At 32.0% G+C, this 24,004-nt stretch overlaps 2 protein-coding genes and 1 long non-coding RNA gene across 3 annotated transcripts; all 3 read left to right on the top strand.

The window, feature by feature from the left end:
• On the top strand, nt 1–23,654 carry LOC145314322 (protein phosphatase 1K, mitochondrial-like). The gene is made up of 14 exons (XM_080154192.1): nt 1–57; nt 476–550; nt 1,427–1,527; nt 5,662–5,772; nt 6,049–6,117; nt 6,527–6,627; nt 7,546–7,636; nt 9,426–9,510; nt 10,300–10,370; nt 10,526–10,656; nt 10,970–11,040; nt 21,476–21,545; nt 22,080–22,146; nt 22,659–23,654. The coding sequence occupies exons 1-14, from the start codon at nt 5–7 to the stop codon at nt 22,724–22,726; spliced, it is 1,164 nt and encodes a 387-aa protein (XP_080010318.1). The 5' UTR covers nt 1–4; the 3' UTR covers nt 22,727–23,654.
• On the top strand, nt 15,302–17,698 carry LOC145315269 (uncharacterized). Its single transcript, XR_013878001.1, has 5 exons — nt 15,302–15,430; nt 16,500–16,601; nt 16,820–16,958; nt 17,054–17,210; nt 17,559–17,698. It is a non-coding gene; the product is annotated as an uncharacterized LOC145315269 (long non-coding RNA).
• On the top strand, nt 19,604–21,362 carry LOC145314323 (uncharacterized). Its single transcript, XM_080154194.1, has 2 exons — nt 19,604–19,811; nt 20,046–21,362. The coding sequence occupies exons 1-2, from the start codon at nt 19,723–19,725 to the stop codon at nt 21,088–21,090; spliced, it is 1,134 nt and encodes a 377-aa protein (XP_080010320.1). The 5' UTR covers nt 19,604–19,722; the 3' UTR covers nt 21,091–21,362.
• Nucleotides 23,655–24,004: the final 350 nt, after the last annotated feature.

The following is a 24,004-nucleotide window of genomic DNA, read 5'->3' as shown; positions in this document are numbered from 1 at the left end:
TGAAATGTTAAGAAAATTTTTACAGTTGGGTCAGAGGGAGGGGGTTCTGCTTTCCAGGGATGATACACTCTATAATTGAATTCAAAAGTCGAGAGAATTCGTGAAATATGAAGATCAATATTATACACCCTGTCTCCTTAATTTAGAACCTTTTATTTCGTCATCATTTTAGTGGAGTCTCTTACATATTGCATCAAGTTTTACCATGGACAAAAATTCTGATTAAATTCAGAGTAATATTTTAAGCTATAAAGTAATATTATTAGGGCTTTTTGGCGGGCTTTTTGTCCCACAACTTTTAACAAGATAGAAAATGAACTCCAACCTTAAGTCATGTAGGCCTGTTATATATGGTTTTTTAACCAAAACACATTTCTTTTACATCTTTACTCCAATTTCATCACATTATGGTTTTCTTTGGTTATGGATAACCAAACAATTTAGATTGGTTAACAAAAGTGTATCTTATGATTAGAAGTTCACAGAAAGGAACGGAATGGAATCGCAATAGCCAACATCTATTTATTAACAATCAAAATTTGATATCAAGGAATATATCTTGCCTATGTATAAAGAGTTTTCGACGGATTGAATCAAAAACTTTTAACAGAAAAGCCACATTAAATAAAATTTTTTTCCAGTATGGCTTCGAAACCGATCAATATCCGCTGGATTAGAAACGGTTCTCTGCTATTCTGAAAAATCATGTATAGCATCGTTTTATAGACAATTTTTCACGAATAATAAAATAAATCATAAAATTAATACCAGTTTTGTTAGCCCGTACCATCGGCTCCTTGGGACTAACAAAGCTGGTTTTAATCTTATAATATAATTAGCGGAAAGCTGTTTATGATACGATGCGATAAAAAAAAACATTAATTTTTCGATAAAAAAAACGTAATCAATATTAAAGCAAAAAGAAAACATTTTTAGCTTTCGATAGTATTCCAAAGTTTAAACTAGGGATGGCAATCCGTCAAATTTTTGGACCGGATTCGGATTCTTACAAGAATCTGTCAACAAAAATGGCGGATTCCCGCATATTCCGGATTCTTATTTTTGGCGGATTCCGGATTCTAACAATATTTTAAAAAGCTTTTTTTAAAAATTAAGTGCTACATATGTCCTAAAAATTAATTTTCTTGGTGTTCTCTATAATTCACTTCCGAGAATCGAACCAGATTTTAAAGGATTTTATTTATAATGATGATAATCTTTGCCTTCAAAAAGCGGGAGCTGAAAGAACTTAAGACGCTAATTTTAGCCTACCAATTAAGACTAATTTTAGCCTACCAATTAAGAATCCGAATCCGCTATTGAAAAACGGATTCGGATTCCAAAATTGGGCGGATTCCGAATCCGGATACGTATTGCCAACCCTAGTTTAAACTTATATAGTAGACAAGACTATTTTGAAATGTAGACAACTTTCTGTGTATGTCGATAGTCACTTGGATTCTTTAGAAACTGAAAGAAAGAAATCATTAAGTAGACGAAATAGAAGTAGAGATTTTGATACTTTTGGTAAGTAACTATTATTCGAGATATTTAAATAGTTAAAAAGAACTATCCACGAACGAGAGCAAGTGATTCTAAGCACCTTCCAGCATTGATGCATAGTATTTTTAGGTTTAGGTTTAATATTTGGTTTATTGACTAAAAAGTTAGGTTTAACTTAATCATGGTTTTATATGAAAAAACTTTGAAAAGTAAAGCATTTTTTGGTGCAATTTCATCAAGTGTTTTGATGAGTTTAAACTGTTTTTTTAAAGCTTTGACACAAAAGTATATTATTTTAATATAGTTTGATGTATATTTAGTAACGTGTAAAGTTGTAAAGAGTTTCACAACGGTCTAAGGGTGGAAATTTGGCCAAAAAGTCATGGTCAAATTTTCTTATTTTAACTTGATATTATTGATTTACATACCCCAGGTCATGCATAATCGACAAGGAAAAGAAAAAATAACGTTTGGAACTAAGTTTTTTTTTACTTCAAAGTTGGGTCAAATCAATATTTTTTGAAGGTCAAAAATCTACTTTTTATTTTCTACCTAGATATGAAAAATAATTTTTTTTTGCATAAATATCTATTAAAAACTAATTTCGTTCACATTCTTTACAAATGTATACACCAAATCAATGAATAAAAACATTTTTACTATATATTTTACCTTATAAGTGTTAATTTTATGCTTTGAAAGTAAATTTATGAAATAATTTTCGTAATTTTTTTACTGAAAAATTTAGCAAAAAAATTAGTTTTCGTCATTTTACTCCTAGTTGCGCTACCGACCCCATACCAAACCATATATGATTCTAAATTTTGAGAATATAATACAACTTTTAGTTAAGTTTCCAGAGTGGGGTCGGTAGCGCAACTTTAAAAAATTTTAATCTGAAAATTGCCTGTAAAACCTAAATTTGGGGGGGGGGGGGATTACAAATCATAACAGCAAACTTAATTTCTCTGTTATTCCATTACTATTAAAGATAATTGAGTAAAACTTTTTAAAATTAATCAGTAATTACATGAGAAACAATAATTTTAAAGGAAAATCGCGACTTATCCGCAATACCTGCAAAAAAATCCGCCGCCCGCAGATTTGAAAAAAAAAACATTTGTTGCATATAGGTCATTTCTTTTTTGGTTTTAGTGTTTAGGGAAGGTGTTTGCAACTCTAGTCCTTAGAAGGAAAGTGCAAAAATAAATTTTGTAGTAGCGTGGCTACTTTCAAATTCGCAAAGTCCGTCAGTCTGTATGAATCGATATGTAAACGTCGTGAATTTCTTTGCTATGACTCAAGACGGTTGAAAGAAAATCATTTTATGAACATTATCTGTACAAACAACCATCTATTGTTAGATTTATTTGGTCCGTCGGTTTGTCGTTAATTCTCTTACAGACATCATATATCTGTAGGGAAAATTTGATCTACTACGCAGTTTTATTTTGTAAGAAAGCTGATTTTTTTGTGATGATTAAGCTCACCAACAAGCATCTACTCTTTAGTTCATTTAGTCCCCTCATCTGTCTGTAAAACTCTAAGAACATTAAGATTTCAAAGAGTAAATGTGTTCGTTTCTTCTGTCTTTTTTTTGTAAGATACAAAGCATTTTTATGTTATGATTTGGCTGGTAAATACTGTTTTAGTCTATTACTTGGTCTACCGATTTTTCTTTAATGTTCTAAAATGAATTAAAGTTTTTTTGTTATCAATTTTATGATGGTCATCTTATTTTAGGTTAGATATATTCAAAAAAATATTTAGTTGAGTTATAAGAATACTTTTCTCCTTTAAAACTCAGTCTGATACCTTTAAAAACAGAAGTAAAATTTTCACTTCTGGTTTGGTAGTAGAAAGGGGGGGGGGGGGGTGGTGGTGTTGGCCCCTGTAGGCCCTTGAGGGACAGTACTAAATTTAAATAGGTACTTATAATGGTAGACTATACAGATAGAAAAATACACATATAGGGTGAGCAAAAAAAATGCGTACCTTTTTGAAATTGAAATTGCGCGGATTGTGTTAATAGTAGAAAAACGTTATGCATACCATTAGAACCGCTATAAAGTCTATTTTTTGGAAATATAAGAACGATTCCTCTGCTACGTATAGTTGGGGAGGTACGTGTTAAAATGTCCCAACTGGCTTAAAACTTGACTTGCGAGTAAATCATTAAAGATTAAAGTAAAGGGTATGCAAATAAAAATACGTACATTTTTAAAAATTCTAGTTGCTCAGCTTGTGTTAATAGTAGAAAAACGTTATGCATACCATTAGAACCGCTATGAAGTCTATTTTTTGGAAATATAAAAACGATTCCTGTGCTACGTATAATTTATGAGCTATGTGGTAGAATGTCCCCACTGAATTAAAACTTGACTTGCGAGTAAATCATTAAAGATGAAATTTTTCCACTTTTCTCACATTTATCAATACAGCTCCTAAATTAAAAATAGCACAAAAATCGTACTTATATTTCCAAAAAATAGAGCTTATGACGGTTCTATCGATATACATAGCATTTTTCTACTATTCACACAAGCCGAGCAGTTTGAATTTTAAAAATGTATGCATTTTTGCACACACTTTTTTTTATCTTTAATGATTTACTCTCAAGTCAAGTTTTAAGTCAGTTGGGACATTCTTCTACGTAGCTCCTAAACTATAAGTTGCACAGTAATGGTTCTTATATTTCCAACAAATAGACTTCATAGCGGTTCTAACGATATGCATAACGTTTTTCTACTATTAACACAAGCCGCGCAATCTCAACTTTAAAAAGGTACATATTTTTTTGTATGCTTTAATCTTTAATGATTTACTCGCAAGTCTAGTTTTAAGCCAGTTGGGACATTTTACCACATAGCTCCTAAACTATACGTAGCACAGGAATCGTTTTTATATTTCCAAAAAATAGACTTCCTAATGGTTCTAACGATATGCGTAACATTTTTCTACTATTAACACAAGCCGCGCAATTTCAATTTTAAAAAGGTACGCATTTTTTTTTGCTCACCCTTTAAGATAGTTTACAAAAAAAATTAATCAATATCTTTAATAGGAAGCTTGGTTATCCAGTCTCAATATTCATTTTCTTTAAGTTTAAAAAGACCTAACCCCTCTTAAGTAAATAATAAATATTAAAAAGCAGTTGTAAGTGGATAGAAAAAGGTGTATTATAATACTTTTATTCAAATATATCAATCTTTTCTATTGACTCCAAACAGCCAAAGGAGGTAGCAAATAACACGGCGGAATTCGGCGGTAGACGGCGGTTTCGGCGGGAAATCCCTATTATTTATTAATAATCGTTTACCGAGGGTAGTATTTGATTCAGGGAAAAAATTTGGTTCAATTATCTTTAAAAATAACAGAGCAGTAACAAAAATTGTATTTTAAAAATCACCCCTTTTTGGTTACCCCCCAATCACATTCCTGTGCACGCACCTATACATGACCAACTTTAAAAAGTTGCCTAGTGTAATATATTACTCATAACTTTTTATTTTAATGAATTCGGACTGGTAGAAGTGTAAATATTTAAATTTGATTAAAGCTATACCAAATTTCCACTAAACCCCTCAAATAGACCAGAGTGAGTTTGATTAAAGTACTTTTGCAATTTATACCTAGCGTTTGATGATTTTCTGCCGTGTCATTTTATTTTGTTCTTTGAACTCAACAAAGCATTTGATGATATTGCATAAAAAAAAACGATTTACTTTTCAAAGTTTTTTCATATAAAACCAAGGTAAAACCGAACTTTTAGTTGATAAACCAAATATTAAACATAAACCTAGTGTATTCACAAAAAAATACTATGGATCAATGCTGGAAGGTGCTTAGAATCTCTTGTTCGTGGATACTGGATAGTTCCCTTTATCATAAAATTCTATTTTAAAATTTCTAATTTTTATCTTAAAAACGCTTGTCTCAGAAAACGCCTACCTCAGAAAACGACTAGGTATTTATAAAAACGCCTATCTCAAAAAAATCATCTCAAAGAAAGCCTATCACAGAAATGCCTTAAGCTACAGATATCTAAATATGAACTAGGATATACACAAGTTTATCTCAAAGAAAGCCTATATCAGAATTGCCTAAAATTACTTATATCTAAATATGATCTAGGATATACACAAGTTTATTTTCTAGGTACTTGGGACACGCGTATAGATGTCCAAATAGACGAGGATGCAAGTTTAAAGACAGGAACCATTGTCCCTGATATTGATCTTAATATGATCGGAACTTTTACTAATCAAGGTGAACAACATTTTTTTTGATTACACATTCTGCTTCCTAAAAATTGATATCTTTTACCCTCATTACTTTTTAGCTCCTCTGTTCCCTAGGGTGTCTTTTTTGAGTGCCACCTCCTTTTATTCATACAAAAAAGACCTAGTCCTAGAGCATTTTTAAACATACCTCATTTGTTTTCTAGATTTTTATATTTAAACGTGCAGAAAGCCCTTTTTTCAATGTAAAATTTTTACAATTAAGCCCCTTAAAACTACGAATTAAATGTATTTATTATTGTAGGTCGAAGAACATATCAAGAAGATAGATTTGTAGTAAAACGTTTGCAATCAGATTTAGTTTATTGTGCAGGTAATATTATCTTTTCTTGGCAAAGCTGCCTACATTCGTAAATGTATGTTAGTCCTTTTAGTAAAATTGTAATCTATTGGTTTTTGGTTTTGAGTACTGTGTTATTTGATCGGCAGTCGCGTGTCAGCTACCTGTAAGCCTCAGAGAAGCAAACCTTTCACAATTAAAAAACCTAGCTGAAAGTCTAATCCTGATCGAAACAAGACAATCTCACTTTTAAAAGATTTTTCAAAGCATCCAATTGGGTTTAAATTTTAGGCTTTGTCGCAGCTGCCGAGTATTGATTTTTCTGTTTTTTTCTTTTTTTGCCATCTGTATAGCATCAAGACATAATAAATAAATCGACCGACGTACACATTTGCCATGTACAAAAGCTTTTTGAATTAAACCAACAAATTCTATTTTTTAGTGTTTGACGGCCACGGTGGTACCAAGTGCGCAGAATACTGTAAAGATCATTTTCATACTTATATCACTCATTTTATGGCAAGAGAAACTTCATTAACCAAAGTAAGACTTTATTTCATTTTAATTAGAATAAAATAAAAAAGGGGTTGGATAGTGGTAAAACGACCATTTTAATTCTTGTTGGACGAAAAGATTAAAAATAACTCAAATAATAATTATAATGTATTAGCTTAATTTGTTTCCCTTTCAATTATCTCGTACTGGCGAGCCTGCTGTTCATTATACTAAAGGGTGTCCCATAGTGTAGTGGTTAGCGCACTACGCTGTGGTTGGGAGAAACCGAGTTCAAGTCCCCACATAGACTTTGCACTTGGTTGACAAATGCTGTCGCAATTTGTCAGATTATGATTACGCAACCTTCCCCAAGATGCCCTAGGGTTGTAAGGGGGGAGATTTGTAGGAAGTTAGGATTCTACAAATCAAGCAGCTCTAACCATGCTTTCCCTCATCCATGCTCCTCGTATGAGAGTGCCATTAATTAGGGTGGCTTAATATGGAACACCTGCCAAAACTCTAGGCCAGGGTGATGTAATACTTGAGTAGCTTCCACGAGAGTTGCGGGTCGGCTTGTAATGTAACATAGAATACAATCAGCTGTGCGCGAAGCTTACCAATCTAAGATTGGCCAAAGGATTCTCACTTCCAGTCTCCGTGTGCATCTGAGTCCTAACTTCAGAGAATCATGGCTACAACAACAACAATTATACTATAACGTCAGGTTCATAACCAAGAACTAAAGGAGCCAATCTATCCTTATATATCCAAAAATTCTGGCTATCAGGCTAAGTAACAGACAATAAAATCTTTGATTGCATGACCTTTGTGTGGAAGTCTTAACTTTGCATGATAATGAGTTGCCCCGCGCCTGTTATAGGGCCAAGACATTCCCTCCAACTTTAACTATTAATGTCGCACATCTGACATAGCAATTAATAGCAACTGCAAGTTGTAATTATTTAGGTTTTGGAAAAATCATTTTTCGAAGTAAATAAATCATTTGCCCGATGGTTTAATAGCAAGAAGGAACACAAAAATGAACAATTTTCCTCAGGTCAATATTATACTAATTCTAGTTACTATTTTTGCTAATGTGTGTCTACGTCTGTTTTTTCTGTGTTTATAAGAGAGGGAGGGGTGAGTTTTGACACATTTTCGTAAATAGTGAGTATAGGCTTTATCTTTGGACTGATAGGATAGGTTATTAGAGATAAAATCATTCTTATATGATAAAGGGGGGGGGGGGTAAAATGTGGTGACTCGTGCCACGACATACCAGCAATTTTATTTTGGGTGCTACTCCCTTAGTTTTAGAGATAATTGGATAAAATCTTTTGGGCTGGGTCAGTAATTACCCCAACTAGAGGTATCTTTCAAAAAAAACGGCGGCGGGACCGCCGCTCCCGCCGCCCGCCGCCGTTTTCCGCCGCCACCAAAATTTTTTTTTTTTTTGCATTTCTCGCCGAATTAGGCAATTTGGAATCATTTGAGACCATGTTATTTTTTTCAAAAATTTTTCCCCTTACAAGCAACCCTGCGGGGGGACTTAGTCATTTTTTTCAAATTCTCGTATATCAAGGTATATCTTAAATACAGTACTTCTCCTGTGATTTTGAAGATATTGAAACAAAATCTTTTTAGGTTGGTAAGTAAAAAATATTTGAATTAAGAAAACGGCGGCGGGACCGCCGCTCCGCCGTCCGCCGCCGTTTTACGCCGCCAACAAAAAAAATTTTTTTTTGCATTTCTCGCCGAATTAGGCAATTTGGAATCATTTGAGACCATGTTATTTTTTTCAAAAATTTTTCCCCTTACAAGCAGCCCTGCGGGGGGACTTAGTCATTTTTTTCAAATTCTCGTATATCAAGGTATATCTTAAATTCAGTACTTCTCCTGTGCTTTTGAAGATATTGGAATAAAATCTTTTTTGATGGGTCAGTAATAAATATTTGCGAGAAATGCAAAAAAAAAATTTTTTTGTTGGCGGCGTAAAACGGCGGCGGACGGTGGGAGCGGCGGTCCCGCCGCCGTTTTCTTAATTCAAATATTTTTTACTTACCAACCTAAAAAGATTTTGTTTCAATATCTTCAAAATCACAGGAGAAGTACTGTATTTAAGATATACCTTGATATACGAGAATTTGAAAAAAATGACTAAGTCCCCCCGCAGGGCTGCTTGTAAGGGGAAAAATTTTTGAAAAAAATAACATGGTCTCAAATGATTCCAAATTGCCTAATTCGGCGAGAAATGCAAAAAAAAAAAATTTTTGGTGGCGGCGGGAGCGGCGGTCCCGCCGCCGTTTTTTTTGAAAGATACCTCTAGTTGGGGTAATTACTGACCCAGCCCAAAAGATTTTATCCAATTATCTCTAAAACTAAGGGAGTAGCACCCAAAATAAAATTGCTGGTATGTCGTGGCACGAGTCACCACATTTTACCCCCCCCCCCTTTTCTTAAGTTTTAAGAGTTTTTGGATATGTTTCCAGGTTCAGGAGCTGTAGGCCTCCAGGTGGTCTCTGGACAGGCAAAAATCAAATACATTTTTTTGTTGTTGAAAAGTTAGAAGTCACTTAATATAACAAAATATGCTAAGTTTGGGAGTGAGAGAATATTGGATTGTAAATTACAATGGTACCCAAAGTTTCGTTCTCTTAATAACTTTGGATGCTATTGAACTTTGACTAATTGTTTCCAAACTAGCTCCTATTGTCCAAACTTTACCATTAATAATTTTAATCTAGAGAAGGGTTAGTTTTATTTATCATCATGGGGATAAATTTATCGTCCATTGTCTTATCCCTTAAAATTGTCTTAATTACGTGATAAACCCCCCTTTTTTTTAGGCACAACAGCTACTGTGTGTTTGATACAAAATAATTATATGATGTATATTGGACATTGTGGAGATAGTAGAGCAATTTTGTACAGGTTAGAATTCAATGATTACCTTTTTATCATTTTTAAGTATGTCCGTACGTTCATCAATGCATGGCAGATAGCTTTGGTCGGTAATTTTGTCATGTTAGGATCGTCCTACAGATCTAAAATGCTTTATGAGAAAACATTTAAGACTCTCTTTAAAGCACAGCAGCTTTTTATAATCTACCATTCGCAACAGGACATACCAGCAATTTTATTTTGCTTTAATTCGATTATTTCTAAAACTAAGGGAGACCACTCAAAATAAATTGCTGGTATGTCGTGTTATGAAACCAACTCCCCCACCCCACACTTTCCTATTTTCACTTTAAATAAATTGATTTCTATTTTGTCTCGAAATTTTTATTTCATCCTATCATCTTCATATATTCTAATGTTAATAGCCAATATCATGGTACTTTTTTAACGTTATACACATAAAGTTCTATACAGCAAAATTATTTTACTTGTTTTAAAGCAAGAAGATTAACACGAGATCATTACGTGCATTGTTACATCCTTGTTTACAATATGATTATTCTTGTTTATTTTAAGGGACATTAAAGTAAAACAATAGAGGGGAAATGTTAAAATTACTGTATGTCCCTACAATGTGGACTCTGTGCTAACATTCAACTGGGTATTTGAATAACAGCCAATAGCGTCGGAAATATTAATACAACTAAGTCGCTACATAAGAGCAGAAAGCAATTTGCTAGCAGACGAAAAAGGAACCCAATAATGGATCCAGTTAGTTATCATGATTATAGATCTTTTATATTTATACATTTATTTCAGGGATAATAAAGCAAGAAGATTAACACGAGATCATTGTGCCTCTGATCCTGAAGAGAAAAAGAGAATTTTAGGTCAGAATTAGTTTAACTTGATTCTATTCTTATAGTACTCAATCTGTGAAAATTACGGAAATAGATGCCAGCATGTTTTTGAAAAAAAAATTCTAGTTTATAATATCAATTATCTTATTCTCTGGAGTATTAAAAAAGATTTATTTTCTTTATAGATAGTGGGGGTAATGTGACTTCTGACTCAATTGGTCGGTGCCTTGTCAATGGTCGGTTATGCATGTCTAGATCAATTGGAGATCTAGAATTAAAGGAAACGGGAGTCATTTGTGAACCAGATATCAAACAGGTTAGAGTTATATGGTACCAACAACTGAAGAAATTAATTCGATAAAAACAATGCGTAATTTCAGCTGATTTTGGGTACTGCTTAGTAATATTGAAGAACTACCAAGTTCCCTCTTGTTTACCTTTAAATATTGTGGGTTATTTTGTCTAACTCTGATTTAAAGTATGTTGTCAGTGACTTTTTAGGAAAGTTGTGGCCATAAATCTCAATAGGGTTAAAAAATTCGGGGTGTTACTAACCCCGGTGACGTCCATCCTGTATTACATAATTTAATGATGACTTTTTTAGAGCAATTATGTCATAAACTTTTTAGGTTAAAATAAAGCATGGAAAAGATGGATTTTTAGTTTTGACCACAGATGGAATAAACTTTGTTATGCAGGAACTTAATTTATTTATTTGTGTCTTTCAACTATTTTTAAGTATTTTAATACAATTTTGTGTGTTTTAGATATTTTTAAAATGTATGTACGTATGAGTATTCTATATCTATATTTTCTCTACATATGAGTATATCTTTATAATTATTCTGTATTAATTCCGAATTTGCTTATTACATTATATAAAGAAACAAATAATTAGATTCAAAATTTCGTGTTTTTGGTGTATTTTTTTTACACTTTTAAATCTTTTGCACTTAGCTTTAAAACTTTACTTTAAAATTATTGTACACGTAATTTTTTATGATTCAAAAGAATTGAAATAACAGTAACCATATCATGTTTTACTTTTATTTTATAATGTTTGTCTCTATTCCTTATTATTATAAATAATGAATGTGTTATACCTCACTGTGGGCTACAATTGAATCAAGACAAAAGTAAGTGCCGAGCCCTGGGACCTATGTAGGGTGAAAATAGACATAAATCCTTGATGATTCCAGGTGGAGACAAAATATTTCAGCGGGGTCTTTTGGTTTTTTTTCAATTTTAAGTTCTGAAAAAAAATTGAAAAAAATATGAAAATCTTTAATAAAAAACAAACAAAAAATAATTTTCAATATTTTTTGTCACAAAAAGATACAAACAACTTATATAAATACTATAAGCTTTAAAAAAATCACAATTTTCAAATTTAGACTTTCAATAAAAAGATTTGTAGAAAAAACCTAACAACAAATTCTAACATATTTCTGATCAACATAGCAATAAAACATCTTTTGCAAAATCTTTATCATCAAAAATAAATAGCACTTACTAAAGACTTTTTTTCATTTAAACTTATACTTTTCACATTAATTAACTTTAAAAATTGATTTTTTTAAAAAGAAAGGTTGCGTGATTTTTTTATTCATAATTAATTGCCTAATTTTGAGATTCAGATAAAAAACTTTACTGCTTTATATCATGGGATACTCTACTAGCAGCGGCTACGCCTCTAGAGGCATATGAGGCCCTTAGGTTGGGGGGGAAGACGAACCCCCCCCTTACAATTACAGTTTTTTTAATGAAAAAGTAAAAAACATTTATTTTTGAGAGTTAATTCTCTTGGGATAGTGATGGTACCCTTCCCCAAAATAGTAATAAACCTTACCAGGACATATAAGAAGCTACCATGTAAAGGAGAACCATATTGGTTCAGTGGTTAGTGAGATCCCTTGGTGCACAAAGACTCACATAGAACCTGTTACTTTATTATAAAGATACATATATACACAGAAACTCTACAATCAGAGTATGTCTGTTTGTTCATCCGTCTGTATAAAAATATTACAGAATATATTTATTTGGTACTAGCGGCTACGCCCCTAGAGGCCTTTAGGGGCACTTGAGAGGGGAAGAAGTGGTTGAATTCTACAACTAGATTTTTATTTTAGACTTAAAAAGAAAAAGTTATTTTTTGTGTGTGAAATGGGGTCCTTTTTTAGGGGGTGATTTCTCCTAGGATGGTGGAGGTACCCTCCCAAAAAAAGTTATAAAACTTCCAAGAACCAATGAGAAGCTACATAGAAAAAAAAAGAACCATTGATCATTGTTAATTACTATTCAGGGATCTAAAGGGATAAGACAATGACCGCTAAATTGATTTACATTCCCAAATATGATACATGGATAACCCTTCTGTATGTTTCAGTTAATGGTTGAAACGTTGGGCACTTAATTTAATAATCCAACCAAACAAAAATCGCAACAAGTCCCCTAAGTAGTTAAGGCAACGAATAACAAATTGCTATATTAAACTATGGGGACTAGTGTAATAAACAGTCCATTGTCCCATCTCGCTCTGATTAATATATCTTTGCATCTGTATATTACACTTGCTATTTTCTTTATTTGTACTTAAGAGCTTCACTAATTATGGATGTTGTCTTTTTCCCTTGTTAAATCCAATTACCTAATTCTGGATATTCTTTGAGGTTGATAATTACAATTATATTTTATTAAATGGAAAAAGAACAATTTAATCAAAATTCAAGATAAAAATTATTTTATCACTAGCGGTTTTGCCCCTAGAGGCATCTAGGGGCCCTTGATAAGTGGGGGGAAGTTGACCCCTCCCCTACTTTCAGTTATAGTATGTAAAAGAAAAAGTTTTTTTTTAAATGTTGGGTAGGAACTCATTTTTTTCTAAACTCAAAACTTCTCAGGACCATGAAAAGCTGGAACCAAAAGGAGAACTACATCAGTTAAGCGGTTACAAAGAATCTTCGGTACCGACAGACACCCTCACACACACACACACACAAACAGACAGACACAGAAACTGTTACTTTTATATAAGGATTAATAGACACTAAACTACTCCTTAATATGTTGATCCTATCAGTCTAAAAGATAGGTCAATAAAGAAGAACTAAATTGGTCCAGTGGTTAGCAAGAACTTTAGGCACAGACAGAAAAAACACACAGACATCCTATCTTTTTTATACAGGGATATAACTTTTAAACGATAGGAAATTTTTTTTTTCCAGATGATCTTTCTCTCACTGCTTTAAAGCACTATTTATGATACAAAATAGATTGATGTCTGTTTGTCCATCTTTCTGATGCTTAAGAACTAATATGGTTCTTTTTTTACTTTACTATGTAGCTTCTCATTGGTCCTTGGAAGGTTCATAAGCTTTTTTTGAGAAAGAGAAGAGAAATCGCCCCTTAAAAAAGGACCACAACACACAAACAAAACTTTTCCTTTTTAAGCCTAAAATAAAAATATAGTTGTTGAATTCAACCCCTTCTTTCCCTCTTAAGTGCCCCTAAAGGCCTCTAAGGGCGTAGCCGCTTTAGCAAAATAAATATATTCTGTATTGTTTTTATACAGACGGATGAACAAACAGACATACTCTGATTGTAGAGTTTCTGTGTATATATGTATCTTTATAATAAAGTAACAGGTTCTATGTGAGTCTTTGTGCACCAAGGGATCTCACTAACCACTGAACCAATATGGTTCTCCTTTACATGGTAGCTTCTTATATGTCCTGGTAAGGTTTATTACTATTTTGGGGAAGGGTACCATCACTATCCCAAGAGAATTAACTCTCAAAAATAAATGTTTTTAACTTTTTCATTAAAAAAAAACTGTAATTGTAAGGGGGGTTCGACTTCCCCCCCAACCCAAGGGCCTCATATGCCTCTAGAGGCGTAGCCGCTGCTAGTAGATTATCAATTAATATAAAGTAGTAAAGTTTTTTATCTGAATCTCAAAATTAGGCAATTAATTATGAATAAAAAAATCACGCAACCTTTCTTTTTAAAAAATTCAATCTTTAAAGTTAATTAATGTGAAAAGTATAAGTTTAAATGAAAAAAAGTCTTTAGTAAGTGCTATTTATTTTTAATGATAAAGATTTTGCAAAAGATGTTTTATTGCTATGTTGATCAGAAATATGTTAGAATTTGTTGTTAGGTTTTTTCTACAAATCTTTTTATTGAAAGTCTAAATTTGAAAATTGTGATTTTTTTAAAGCTTATAGTATTTATATAAGTTGTTTGTATCTTTTTGTGACAAAAAATATTGAAAATTATTTTTTGTTTGTTTTTTATTAAAGATTTTCATATTTTTTTCAATTTTTTTCCAGAACTTAAAATTGAAAAAAAACCAAAAGACCCCGCTGAAATATTTTGTCTCCACCTGGAATCATCAAGGATTTATGTCTATTTTCACCCTACATAGGTCCCAGGCCTCGGCACTTACTTTTGTCTTGATTCAATTGTAGCCCACAGTGACCTATAATTGTTATCAAATCATGTAATTTAAAACTCCCACTTTTTATCTGGTGCGAAATTATCTGTAGTTTGATCTATATGGGCATAGTTGTTGTGTGATATCAATGTTATAATATGTGGAGAGTTCTTATCATATTTACATTAGGAATGCAATGCTTAATAATTATTCTTTTTTAGTACAGCATTTATTAACTTCTGTATTTAAAAACTTTCCCAAAAAAAGGTAATACTTTTTTTGCAATAAAAAAAACCATTAATTAGCACTTTTTACCTTTTTTTCAAAAAGAAAACTAGTTGCTACACCTCTAGCTTTAGAAACAGCTTAAAATTTTTAGAGAACATAGCTCCAACTTCCCCATGCCCTATAAAGCTTCTTTGAAATAGAGAACACAGTCGTTAGTAAGATCAATAAAAGAAATTTGAAAATGATGTAGTATGAATTGAAAATACAAATGAAATAGATGACTTTAAATATATACATAAGTAATCAACAACATGTTTATAAACAAAGCATTGTTAATAAAAATCAGGTTTAAATCATAGCCAAAGTTACACAAGAAAATGGCGGATAAGTACAGATATTAAAAATGGCGACAATTGGCGCTCAGGTTTGGCATGGTTGCCAAAATTTACAAGTTAAATTGTGACCAGAGCTTGATCTTTAAATCGTTTATAGGTGATTTAAACCGGGGCGATTCATTTAGCGCACCATCAAATTATTAAATACCAATCTTTAAATCGAATTTGCATGGGCGATTTGAATCGGGCAGTGGCGCGGTACCGGCGCGACTGAGTGGCATTGACGGTTCAAATCGGGGTGAATCATATGCAATAAATGGGGTATTCCTGTCCAGTTTTTTGTTTAGGAATGAATATTTCTTACCCGAGGGAATAAATGATGGACCGATAGGTCATCATTTATTCACGAGAGTAAGAAATATTCATTCCTAAACAAAAAACTGGACAGGAATATCATTCTCATTTAAACAAAAACTCATTTTTATGCTAGTAAAATGTGGTTTAATTTTGGTTTTTAAATTTCATTTTATTTCCCTGGTATAATTTTTCTTTCTTTTGGTAATTAATAAAAATTATAAAATCTTCCAAAAAAAATTAAAAATCTTCTAAAATCATACCAGGGATATAAATGAATATTTACATCCACTATTTAAGGGGTTGTTTATATGGGAATGGATATTTTTTTAATTACTTTAATATTTTATTGCAAAACTATCGAGAAAACATTTTTATAGTTATTTTTAAAATAAATTATATATTAATGTTTTATATAAAATACCATACTGACACGACATTTTATATAAAATACCTTACTGACACGCCTTAAGTAATAAAGTTGTACTGGCGCGGATCGATATTTTAGTGAGTGCGCAAGCGATCTAAAAACACCGCGCCGAAAATCTTTTAAAAATCAATGTTTTATAGGTGCGCTGTGGCTCACCACCAGCGCACTTACGGTTCACCTCGGAATCGCCCCGATTCAGCGCACCATAAAAACGATTTAAAGATCCAGCTCAGTTGAATATTGAATGTGTTATTATAAAAAATCTCTAGCTAAAATGATATTTTCTATTTCATTTATACATTTTTATTATACTATTTTTGTTTAAGTTTTTAATTCCTATAACCTTCTATTTGGTCAACAATGTATTCTGTAAGGTGAAGCTCCGTGTCCTGGACAAGATGTCGTCTTTCCTCCCGATGAAGTTGTTTTTCTTCCCGCCAATTTTTCTTTCTCCGGCAGCGTGTATCTTGACGAAGGCAAGGGTATATCAGGATAAGTAATATTAATATTTTTAGAATTTCTATAAGGATTGTGGGACAATGCTAAAATAAATTATTCTAATCCCAATATTTATATTTTATCATGTAAGCAGCATAGAATCTTTCACCTACTACCTATGTATTCTTTTATATTAATAAAATGATAGAAAAATCACTAATATAAATTATTTACTTATCCTTTATACATGATAAAGGTGCTGAACTAATCTTATCGGATGGAGGAGGTGATATTCTCATTGGTGGAGATGTCAATAATAACGAGCAGACAACTGTTAGTGGATTTATTGCCCCTGGGAGTGGTCGACAACACCCCTACATTCCAGATAAGTGCAAGTAAGAATTGATAAAATGGAACTTTGAATAAATACCTAACTAAATAAAAAATTCTGGAATAATTGTACAGAAATTTAACATTTGTATACTTATAGGAAAGACAAACCAGCGTATTATGTTGGTGCCAGGTACAGTTCCTGGCTGGATCCTGATAGCTGGCATGATACAAGTCTGCCAAGTCCTGTTCCTCACACACACAGGATACCTTGTGCTACTGATCAGGCTTTGTTTCCTAGAGGTCAAACTTTTAAGGTAGAGTCTGAAATTGTTCGTTTTTTGACGTTCCTAATAAGTTGTAATTACTAAAATAATTATAGCACAAAATCAGAATAGTTTTTTTTCTGACATTATCCTTTTTTAAAAGCATTATATACATTTGCTGTTTTTAGTAGCGAAGCTACTCTATAATTCTAATTGTCCGTGTGTCCTTCCGTCCATAAGACACCAAATAGAGGAAATTTTTCATATATGTTACTCAGTTTTGTATGATTTTAAAAATGTTTAGGATAGTTAGTTACAACTTAGGTTCTGGTTGTGCTTAAGTGTGTTTAATTATAGATGTTGTCATCCTTGTTCAAATAATGTTTAATTTTTTTCTAGATATCCTTGCACGAGGGAATAACTAATGTTGGTCACTTGTCCCTGGCTGGACAAAGTTTGGCAGCTGAAGATTGGCGGGCTATTCTCAATTCCAGAGTTGGCAAGAAGATGTTTAATTTCACACAGCCCTTACAAATTACAGGAAAAGACCCTTTAAAATAACAGTAGGTATTAAAGACAAAATTTTAAAACAAGTAAATGGTAAAAGACTAAACATGTTAATGGAGAAAATTGAAGACACATAAACTTTATAAATATTTGATAACTCCCAAAGACAGAATTTCGTCTTAAAATAGTAAAAAATGCAACAATTTGGTATTCATTGTGAAAAAAGACAATGTCATATAAAATATTATTGTTCAAAAAAACCTTTAATTTTGTACTAGCTCCCAAAATCATAATTTCACATGTGTTAGTTGGAGAAAGATTAATTAAATGCTGATTATCCCATCCATGTATCCCTTAGATTTAAAATCATAAAGGTTCTAAAAATGTACAGGCAATTCATGCATGGATCCTGGTGGCTGCTTGTGTGGCAATGAAGCAAATTCAGACATCATTTGTCAATATGCCAGGCAGGGATAAAAAGAAACTTGATCTAGAAAGAGAAAGCAATGAATAATTTGTTAGATATGCATAATGTTTGTACAAAAGTTATTGATTAATATTAAACTAATATTTTAATTTTTTCACCTTTGCAAAAACAACCGTCTGAAAATATTTAATAAGAGATTAGGGATGATTTTGCTCTCTGACATTGTAGGTGCCTCTAAAAGATCTTGCAGCTCAAGAATCATCCTTTTATCCCTGATTGACGTCAGACCTAAGTGTGTTTACGGAGGCTGTTCATCCCCATTGAAACCTCATGGCCACTGCTGCTGGAACCTTTGCGGATCAATCATTGAACTCAGGCTTAAACCTGGCAAGACAAGGTGGGTCATCTATAGTTGGATCCCAGCTACTCTACAATTTAATAAAAATGTGTTTTCGACTTTATTTGATATTGTTACTGTGAAGGTCTCAATTGAATTTTATTACTTTTTTTATTCAAATCTTGTGCTATTTTAGTATTATTGATATATACAATAGAATAGCTTATTAGCTACTCTATAACTGTTTTCTAAAAGTTTGCATTGACATCGCAGATTTTTTATGTGTCATGTTAATGGATGTTGTCATCTCAAATGGGCGGTATTTGTTTTCATTGTGAAGTTGATACATTCCCAACAAACAAAATAGCATAAAGCAGCCCAGGAATTTACCGGATATTATATATTTTTATTTTCTTAAATAATAATTCTGGATCTTATTTTTAGATTTCCAAATTCACTTCGTAACATTGTATCAATGCATCTTGGTAGCAGTGACAGCGGTGAACATCATTACCACGTCACAAGAGTTGACCCAACCTTAACACAGGTTTGAAAATTATTAATACTTAGTTCCTAAATGTATACCTAGCTATATATTCCCAAAAGCTTTACCACTTGTCTATTACTGTATTACAATGTACCTTCAGTGAGAGAGCGCGCATACAAGGTTTTGACTTAAAGCAAAAATTAAACTATGAAAAGGATTTGATTGTCTTATATTAAATGATAGTTATTTTACCTTTTTTTTTCCTGAATCTAATGTGTTTTTTTTTGAAAAGCGGGATTTCATCCTCTATATTCTACCAGCGGCTACGAGCCCTATAGCCCTCTAGTGGCACTTTAAATGTTTTTTTTATATTTCAAATATGTCTATGTTGCGTTGATGTATATGTTGTGTTGAACTCTACGTAAAATCGAGAATAGTAAAAAAAATATTTAAGGATGTTTTCGCGCTCTTTTTCTATTATCTCACTTCATTATTTTATATTAGGTTGTAGTCATACCAAAGCCAGTAAACGGCAATCTGACTCTGACAATTATGAACACAAGAAAACTGGCAGATTACGTCATGTTAGAACTTAGAGATCACCTTGATGTTAGTGTGCTCGAATCAGGGAAGAGTTTAATCAATTTTATTTGTGTTTTATGACTTGTACATAACATTTGATTGTGATTCTATTAAACTTTCTTTTTCAAAAAAAATTAAACCGCTCCCATGCACAGGTAAACTAGCTGGCTACACATCAGCACAAACATCCGGCATATTCGTGGGAGTCCTGTTTATCATTTTAATGTCTACCTTCCTCCTGCACCAAGCTTGGAATCGACCAAAGTCAGTGGCAAGGCTGCAAGAATTACAGCAACAAATGTCCCAATTCAGGCATGAAGTTATTCCAATTTGTATCTTTAGAGGCAAATTTAGCTAAGGACGTGTGACAGGAAAGCCAGAGATTTTAAGTAGCATAAAAATTAACAGGTTGCAGATGAAAATGAAATATAATGTTTGCTTTTGTCATATTGGTATACTCTACTTTTCAGTCAAATGTATTATTTTTCCTCAGAAATCTTTCCTAGCCCTGCTTTAATCCATGAATAACTTTTAAAAATGTTTCAGTGTTGAAAATGAAATAGTAGCACATCATAACGAGTTCCAGGGTTATGCAAGGTTTAATAACACTGCTCCTGAAGGCACTGTTGATTTAAGTACATCAACTAATAAGGTTGAAGAAAATGTTACTTCTGTTGAAAATGACAAACCAACTGATATTGAAGATCATGCAGTGATGTTTGATAAATGTTCCAAAAAAGAATCAATTAAAAATTCATTTGAAAATCCTTTATTTCAACTTGATATTGTACCAACTGCTCCTCCCACCAATGTTACCGATGGTGTTCAGATTGTTATTGAAGGCAAGGGCAAAGGAATTGAGAACCCTGTTGCTTTTATTGAAGAAAGTAAAGAGGTGAACGTGGAGTCGGAAAATATAGAGTCTGTTATTGAAGTGGATAATCTTGTAACAGTTGAAACTGATGAAGTTAAGAATGATGAAAATACTGTCACAAATGAAACTGACCCTCTTGGTGTTTCAAACTTTATTGCAAATCAACAATCTCTTGAAGACTCCATTATTGATGTCAGAAAGGAAGAAGTTTTAGAAGAAGCTTCTAAAGTAATTGAAGCCAATGAAAGTACTGAAAATGTTGTAAAAGATTCTATACCACCTCATGCTGAATTTGTAAATCCTTTGAGTGAACTAGAACCAAAAACTCCTCAAGCAACTGCTGAAAATCCCCTTATTGAAACTGAAGTATTAGTAGATACCTCAATAGAAGTTGAAAATGAATTTGGAGAATCAAACATTAATCTTGAAGCTTCTAATGAAAAATCTGAAACTATAGAAGCAAATAGTTTGCAAGAGGATGAGATAAACAGCAGTGTTGAAATACCAACTGAAACTCCGTCAAATGAAGCACCAAAAGAAGATTCTAATATCACAGAGAAAGTAGATGTAGTGGACAATTTAGCTGAAACATCAGAAAATCTTTTAGTTGATGTTTCTTCAGCTACAAATGATACTCCTGCTACTGAAATGAATGTTGTGGAAGAAAATACAGAAAATAAACTTGTAGATTTTGATTCTTCAAATGTTACTTCATAAAACCAATATTCATATTCATAAAAATTCAATTAAATAAAAAGCCTTTAATGATATTATATATTTTATTTTATATGTATTGATAATTAACACCTTTACTGTATAATACATACTTTGGTAATACCGCATGTAATATGATATTTAAAGCATAAAAACAGATTTACATACATATATATTATACATATTTTATCTATATCAAATTAATAAACACATTTATTCATTTATTATTCTTTGATATTTAAGAATTCATTGACATAGCAATAAAAAACTTTAGTTTATTACTTTAAACATGTTAAACCTTAAATTTAATGAATTTAAGTACATATAATAGGAAGAAACAGATGGGTGAAAAAGGTGACACAAATAAATAAATAAATGGTTATCAGGATCAAGAGGTTGTGGATTGTATAAACAGATGTGAAAATGCTTCCGAGGGCGCAGCCAGATTAGTTGATCAGGTGACACATATTATTGTTGTGGGTATCCAGTGCAGAGTCAAGCATGTAAAATCTATAATTTTCTTGCAAACCAGGTTAGACAATGATTTAGACAATGTAAAGTAAATATGCTGGATTAAGTGTTGCAAGAAGAGGCCATGCATTTATCAGTTGGTTAACGCTTTCTATACTTAAAATTTTATGAAGTAGTAATGTGTTTGTTTGTCCGTCCACCATCGCCCACCGCTGATAAGTTCTTTTAAGATAGCTTCTCAAAGGTCACAGGGAGATTTTAGTCTATTGTCGTAAAGTCTTCATTTGGTTTAAGGCTATTTTATTTTACTGATCTTTAATGGCCTAACCGTTAGTTTACAATATTGGTCTTTAAGTTTGCAACTGTTCCGAGTTGAATTTGTTATGTCTAGCTAGGTTAAAGTAGTTCTTGTTTAATCATTTCATAATTGAGGTTTTTCATTATAACTTATTTCAATTAGCAATGATAGATTCGAATTAATTGGAATTTTGAATATTATTTATTTTCTTTTACATTTTTAGGCATTGTTATATTGTTGTGAAGATAATGCAACGGCTATAGTCATCCCTTTTGGTAGCTGGGGAAAAGGCAAGGATAAAGCGATAAATAAATGGCAAAATCTTATTATATTTTGAGAATTAAACTGGATTTTCAAAACCTTTCCTTACTCTTCTTCTGCGATAAATTGTAATCGTAAATAATTTTTATATGTTTTTTTCTCTTTATTTCTATAGTTTCTATAATTTATCTCTTATTTAACATTCTGTAATTTTGTATCTTATTATTTTAACTTACACTTTCTATGTTTCTTTCTGTTTTTCCTTTAGTACTGTTTATTTCTATTGTCTTTATGTTTTTATTTTCCATCTCGCTTTTATTTGCAAGGGGAATAGTATTTTTCTGTTTATTTATACCTCGGGAATAGTTGATAACAATTTAAACAAGACCTTTTACTGATTGCAAGACATTTGCAAGAACTATTTCTGTCTAACTCTCTTCCTATAAGCCTCCATTATGTTTAAAGCATTCTTTAACATTACAAATGAATCCAATTATAGATCTTTAACACATTTATTTATCCCTTTATCTCTGGTTGAAAGGAGAGTCCGGTTCTGCAATGTTTTACAGTTTTGGTAGAAGCATGGCTGGTTCCTCCAGATTTGGATGACCAAAGTTTCACCAGAATAACACAGACAAAGAATATCACATTCATTTACAGATTTTATGTCATGTACGTTATGTATGTTTGTTCAATGACATAAAAAAAACAGGCAATATCTCCTGGTATAGAAATGGTCCCCAGCCATACTTAAAAATCATGTAAAGCTGTCTATAATACGATGCAGTAAATAACTATTACTTTATTATATGGTTAGTACTAATGTCGGAATATGAAGTTTTCTGATTCACAAAAATAAACTTATTTATCTATAAAATGTCAAATATAGAATTTACACAGTTTATTACAGAATTTGTGAGAAAAATTACCTTTCTGACTTTTCTATTATAGTACCTAACCCTTCTTCCATTTAAAAGCAATTTATAAAAAAAAGATTTGTAAAAAAAACTGTGATTATCCTAAATAACTAGATATTGGTGCTATTTACAAATAAAATATTGCATATTGGGGCAAAGGGAACTATGCACGAATGAGAGCAAGTGAATATTAGAACCTTCCAGCATTAAAGCTAAGTATTTTCTTTCAGAATATACCAGTTCACTAGGTATTAATCATTGATATATTGACGAAAAAATTTTGTTTCACTACTTCAAGTTAAAGAAAAGGTAAAAAATGTCAATGAAATACTAAATCAATTATTTCTCATGAAAAAATGATGAAAATTAATTTCTTTATCTAAATTAGTAATTTAATGTCCTTTGCTTTAAATAAATGCAAAAATGTTTAAGATTCACTATTGGAAATTGTTAAACATCACTTGCTCTTGTGCATGCAGAGTCCTCTTTTCTATAAAGCTTTTGTTTTGTGAATATTATCCCCAATCATTTATGATAACTAACTTGGTGCTATGTTGTATTTTAGATTGTCACAACTCATAGTGTAATTATTATTCATATTTTCATACATTGTTGATAAGGACACTCTACCAATCTAATATTTTCATAGATTATGTTAATGGACGCGCTAAAGTAATCTTCCTTCCAATGTTAATAACAAGATTCGTCATTTATTGGAAAAAATTGTGCAGTGGGGAGGAAATTTGAGATAATATCATTTTGCGTTTCACCCAAGGACAAAACAAGAACTTGGAAAGCTTTCTTTGTAGTCCATTCTTGGACTATTTGTATTATATGTCTGTTGGCAAACCCAGCCCCCTTTTTCTTTACTATGATGTATATTTTTAAAAATTAGATCAGCTTTGCACTTTTCACGTTGTGAATGTGACTCTCACAAAAACTCGCATTTTCAAAAGAAAGATAGACATTT

The sequence above is a fragment of the Acartia tonsa genome, chromosome 3 (assembly GCF_053477335.1).
Source record: "Acartia tonsa isolate MP-2025a chromosome 3, ASM5347733v1, whole genome shotgun sequence".
NCBI lineage: Eukaryota > Metazoa > Arthropoda > Copepoda > Calanoida > Acartiidae > Acartia > Acartia tonsa.
Note: the sequence above shows the minus strand (reverse complement) of the source record. Positions and strands in the feature narration are given on the sequence as shown.

What these genes read in the sequence shown, in the direction of transcription:
- LOC145314322 (XM_080154192.1), top strand. Translation starts at nt 5, where the DNA reads ATGTTAAGAAAATTTTTACAGTTGGGTCAGAGGGAGGGGGTTCTGCTT. An exon ending in AAATGAACAATTTTCCTCAG is followed by an intron (nt 7,637 to 9,425) that starts GTCAATATTATA and finishes CCTTTTTTTTAG; the next exon opens with GCACAACAGCTACTGTGTGT. An exon ending in ATAAACTTTGTTATGCAGGA is followed by an intron (nt 11,041 to 21,475) that starts ACTTAATTTATT and finishes TGGTTATCAGGA; the next exon opens with TCAAGAGGTTGTGGATTGTA.
- LOC145314323 (XM_080154194.1), top strand. Translation starts at nt 19,723, where the DNA reads ATGTCTACCTTCCTCCTGCACCAAGCTTGGAATCGACCAAAGTCAGTG. An exon ending in CAACAAATGTCCCAATTCAG is followed by an intron (nt 19,812 to 20,045) that starts GCATGAAGTTAT and finishes AAAATGTTTCAG; the next exon opens with TGTTGAAAATGAAATAGTAG.